Below are 5,018 nucleotides of genomic sequence, written 5' to 3'. Positions count from 1 at the left end.
ACACCCCACAAGGCTTTATCCCCCAACGCCACCACAAAGGTATACCGCTGAATCCTGGGCTAAGCATGGGGGCAATAATGACTCCGACGCCAAGTTACGGACAACGGTAGCCTTTACTGAGGGTAGACAGGTTGAAAAGTCTATACAGTTCAGCCAGGGCCCATGGAGGTGACCAGTGACAAATAGACCTTAAGGGCTTGCTGGGACTTGTAGTAGATGGGGTCAATTTTATGCAGGCCACGCTGACTTGACAAATGATGACTGTGACTGACTTGACTGATGACTGAAAATACTGAGACTGTGGTTACTTGTAGCCTCTTGTGGCCGCAGACTGGACTTGAGGCTCCTATGACTCTGGACTCTCTAGGACTCGACTTGACCTCAGCAAAGACAGGAAAGAGACAGAACTAACTCCACCCAGGGCTTATATGGGGGAGACTAGCAGGGAGCCCATAGGTCACCCCGGGGTTCATCTGGTCACTGGTACCTCCTGGGTAACAATCACATGACAAGTCACATGGTAAAAGTGACAACGCCTGACAGGGCAGCAAGGGTATGGGGTAACACCTCCCATACTGGGCCACCACAACTACTTCCCCATGCTGCGCGCCCTGATGACTACTTCCCCATGCTGCACGCCCTGATGACTACTACACCATGCTGCACGCCCTGATGACTACTTCACCATGCTGCCCGCCCTGATGACTACTTCACCATGCTGCATGCCCTGATGACTACTACACCATGCTGCACGCCCTGATGACTACTTCCCCATGCTGCACACCCTGATGACTACTACACCATGCTGCACTCCCTGATGACTACTTCACCATGCTGCCCGCCTTGATGACTACTTCACCATGCTGCATGCCCTGATGACTACTACACCATGCTGCACGCCCTGATGACTACTTCACCATGCTGCATGCCCTGATGACTACTTCACCATGCTGCACGCCCTGATGACTACTTCCCCATGCTGCATACCCTGATGACTACTACACCATGCTGCACTCCCTGATGACTACTTCACCATGCTGCCCGCCCTGATGACTACTTCACCATGCTGCATGCCCTGATGACTACTACACCATGCTGCACGCCCTGATGACTACTTCACCATGCTGCATGCCCTGATGACTACTTCACCATGCTGCACGCCCTGATGACTACTTCCCCATGCTGCATGCCTTGATGACTACTTCACCATGCTGCATGCCCTGATGACTACTACACGATGCTGCACGCCCTGATGACTACTACACCATGCTGCACGCCCTGATGACTACTTCACCATGCTGCATGCCCTGATGACTACTTCACCATGCTGCACGCCCTGGTGACTACTACACCATGCTGCACGCCCTGATGAATACTTCACCATGCTGCACGCCCTGATGACTACTTCACCATGCTGCATGCCCTGATGACTACTACACCATGCTGCACGCCCTGATGACTACTTCGCCATGCTGCATGCCCTGATGACTACTTCACCATGCTGCACGCCCTGATGACTACTTCCCCATGCTGCATGCCCTGATGACTACTTCACCATGCTGCATGCCCTGGTGACTACTACACCATGCTGCACGCCCTGATGAATACTTCACCATGCTGCACGCCCTGATGACTACTACACCATGCTGCACGCCCTGATGAATACTTCACCATGCTGCATGCCCTGATGATTACTTCACCATGCTGCACGCCCTGATGACTACTACACCATGCTGCATGCCCTAATGAATACTTCACCATGCTGCACGCCATGATGACTACTACACCATGCTGCATGCCCTAATGAATACTTCACCATGCTGCACACCCTGATGACTACTTCACCATGCTGCACGCCCTGATGACTACACCATGCTGCACGCCCTGATAACTACTTCCCCATGCTGCATGCCCTGATGACTACTTCCCCATGCTGAATGCCCTGATGACTACTTCACCATGCTGCACGCCCTGATAACTACTACACGATGCTGCACGCCCTGATAACTACTACACCATGCCACATGCCCTGATAACTACTACACCATGCCACATGCCCTGATAACTACTACACCATGCCACATGTCCTGATAACTACTACACCATGCCACATGCCCTGATGACTACTTCACCATGCTGCACGCCCTGATGACTACTACATGATGCTGCACGCCCTGATGACTACTTAGGCTTCCTTTACATATATGTGTGCACCAGAGGGAAAATAAAGCAAAAAACTGATCCCATTCATTTGAATAGGACAGTGCACAGTCATCCGGCATCTCAGTTTGGACGATTGGACTTGCCGGACCAGCACAGACAGGGGAATGCATTTTGCTGCCGGTCCGCGTCCGGCAATCATAACTAATAGAAGCCGGATGATACACAACTGATGCACTTCTGACATCAGTTGTGGCAAGTTTTGCTGGAGCCGGATATATGTAACTCCAGCCTTATCGATGCTGCAGGCCCTGATGAAATCCTTTAAAACAGTGTTTCCCAACCAGTGTGCCTCCAGCTGTTGCAAAACTACAACTCCCAGCATGCCTGCACAGCCTTCGGCTGTGCAGGCATGCTGGGAGTTGTAGTTTTGCAACAGCTGGAGGCACACTGGTTGGGAAACCCTGCTTTAAAAGCAGAATAACAGAAGCATATTGCAATGCATTGTACAGTGATCATAAGTCTCCTGGGGGAATAAACGTGTAAGGTCTCCTGGTCTCCTCATCTGTTGTAGTTTTGTACAAAGGGAGAATACAAACTGTATAAAAGAGAAAGTGTCTTTGTTGCCCATAGCAACCAATGACATACTATATGAAAAGAAAGCTGCGCTGTGATTGGTTAATATGATAACACAGTTTCACAATGAGTTTTTGTGTCTGTAAACAATAAAGTTTCCATCTTCAAAAAAGAAAAAGAAAACGCTACGGTTCTACTTAACTTCCGACCGATTTTACCCTCTTTGCCTGTACTGGGCGGGGCTAATACCGGAAAGGGCGGTCTCCAGGTGTGAATATTGGTCGAGATTCCCTGGCGGGCAGGGGGCATGGTGTCCCGGAGGTGACGCGGCGCCTGTCAGCATGGTGAGGAGCGGGGGAGGGTAGGACCTGAGCCCGGTCACTACACCGGTAGTTGTGCAGAGGACTGAGTAACGCCATGGAGGTCATGTGTCTCCAGGATCGCTGACCTTGTCAATCATAGCTGGTCACTTGTTTCCAATACATTGACACTGTGAATTATAGGCGGTCACGTGACCTCAAAATGTAAATTATAAGTGGTCATATGGGCTCTGCACTGCTTAGATGACCTGTGTGCACCTAGCTGTCAATCTCATGACCTGTGTGCACCTAGCTGTCAATCGTAGGTGATCACATGACCTGTGTGTGCGCCTAGCTGTCAATCATAAGTGATCACATGACCTGAGTGCACCTAGCTGTCAATCATAGGTGATCACATGACCTGTGTGCCAAGCTGTTAATCATAAGTGATCACATGACCTGTGAGCACCTAGCTGTCAATCACAGTTGATCACATGACTTGCATACGCCTGGCTGTCAGTGATAGTTGATCACATGACTTGCATACGCCTGGCTGTCAGTGATAGTTGATCACATGACTTGCATACGCCTAGCTGTCAATCATAGTTGATCACATGACTTGCATACTCCTAGCTGTCAGTCACAGTTGATTGTTTCTCTTCTCCCCCTACAGGCGAGCTCGTTGATCGCAGCCGGCCTCACCATCGCGGTAGCAGGATTTGCAGGTACAGTACAAGCGATGAGCGTCTCTGATTGCCGCCGATGCAACGCCGTCTCCTGACCCCGCCTCTTTTTCTCTCATGTTTCAGGACGTTACGCCTTACAGGCCTTCAAACACCTGGAGCCGCAGGTCAAGAAGGCGATCCAGACCCTGCCGCAGTCGGTAAGGCCACCGCAGTACGGACATTGGGTTGGGTTATGCCCCTGTCGACCTCCTGAAGTGCAAAGCATCATGGGATGCACTGATCCAAGCAATGTAACTGGATCATTCATGTATTTATCCCCCTAAAGTAGTGGTCTCCAAACTGTGAACCTCCAGATGTTGCAAAACTACAACTCCCAGCATGCCCGGACAGCCAACGGCTGTCCGGGGATGCTGGGAGTTGTAGTTTTGCAACATCTGGAGGTCCACAGTTTGAAGACCACTGCACTAAGGGATAAGATGAGAGAGAAGCCTTGATTTACCTTTCGGGGACAGTGTGCATCCTGTGGAAGAGGCAGACAGACATTTAGTGTTCGGGCATGCTGAGAGTTGAAGTTTTGCAACATCTGGAGGTCCGCAGTTTGAAGACCTCTGCACTAAGGAATAAAATGAGAGAGAAGCCTTGATTTACCTTTCGGGGACAGTGTGCATCCTTTGTAGGGGGCAGACAGACCTTTAGTGACCGGGCATCCTGGGAGTTGAAGTTTTGCAACATCTGGAGGTCCACAGTTTGGAGACCACTGCCTAAAGTGCTGTCTAACAGGTCTGATCCTGAACACTACATCACCCCCACCGCCCCCCCTTTATATCTTATTTATACCTTCCCTTATTTTTTAGGCATTTGCCGGTTACTACAAAGGAGGATTCGAACCTAAAATGACCAAAAGGGAAGCTGCGCTGGTCCTGGGAGTAAGGTGAGCTGCGGATTAGTATATAGCCTGGCTATCCGGGCATGCTGGGAGTTGTAGTCCTGCAACATCTGGATGGCCACAGTTTGAAGACCAATACTTGTGGTCGAAGAGGTTGATATCGCCTCAGGTAATAGGCCCAGCTTTAGTACATAGTATTTAAAGGGGAACTCCACAAAAAACAATCTTTTTTTTTATTTTTATATCAACTGGCTCCAGAAAGTTATACAGATTTGTAAATTCTATATAAAAATCTTAATCCTTCCAGTACTTATCAGCTGCTGTATGCTCCACAGGAAGTTGTGTAGTTCTTTCCAGTCTGACCACAGTGCTCTCTGCTGACACCTCTGTCCATGTCAGGAACTGTCCAGA

At 49.9% G+C, this 5,018-nt stretch overlaps 1 protein-coding gene across 1 annotated transcript in view; it reads left to right on the top strand.

Annotated features, from left to right (window-relative positions):
- The first annotated feature begins 2,923 nt into the window (after nucleotides 1–2,923).
- The window catches only part of DNAJC19 (DnaJ heat shock protein family (Hsp40) member C19), a 5,055-nt gene continuing 2,960 nt past the window's right edge, over nucleotides 2,924–5,018 (top strand). The window contains exons 1-4 of the mRNA XM_056518329.1: nucleotides 2,924–3,080; nucleotides 3,709–3,760; nucleotides 3,845–3,918; nucleotides 4,576–4,652. Of these exons, the coding sequence (XP_056374304.1) occupies nucleotides 3,078–3,080; nucleotides 3,709–3,760; nucleotides 3,845–3,918; nucleotides 4,576–4,652 (206 nt within the window). The 5' untranslated portion in view covers nucleotides 2,924–3,077. The remainder of the gene's footprint in view (nucleotides 3,081–3,708; nucleotides 3,761–3,844; nucleotides 3,919–4,575; nucleotides 4,653–5,018) is intronic.

This window comes from Hyla sarda, chromosome 5, assembly GCF_029499605.1.
Source record: "Hyla sarda isolate aHylSar1 chromosome 5, aHylSar1.hap1, whole genome shotgun sequence".
Taxonomy (NCBI): Eukaryota; Metazoa; Chordata; class Amphibia; order Anura; family Hylidae; genus Hyla; species Hyla sarda.
Note: the sequence above shows the minus strand (reverse complement) of the source record. Positions and strands in the feature narration are given on the sequence as shown.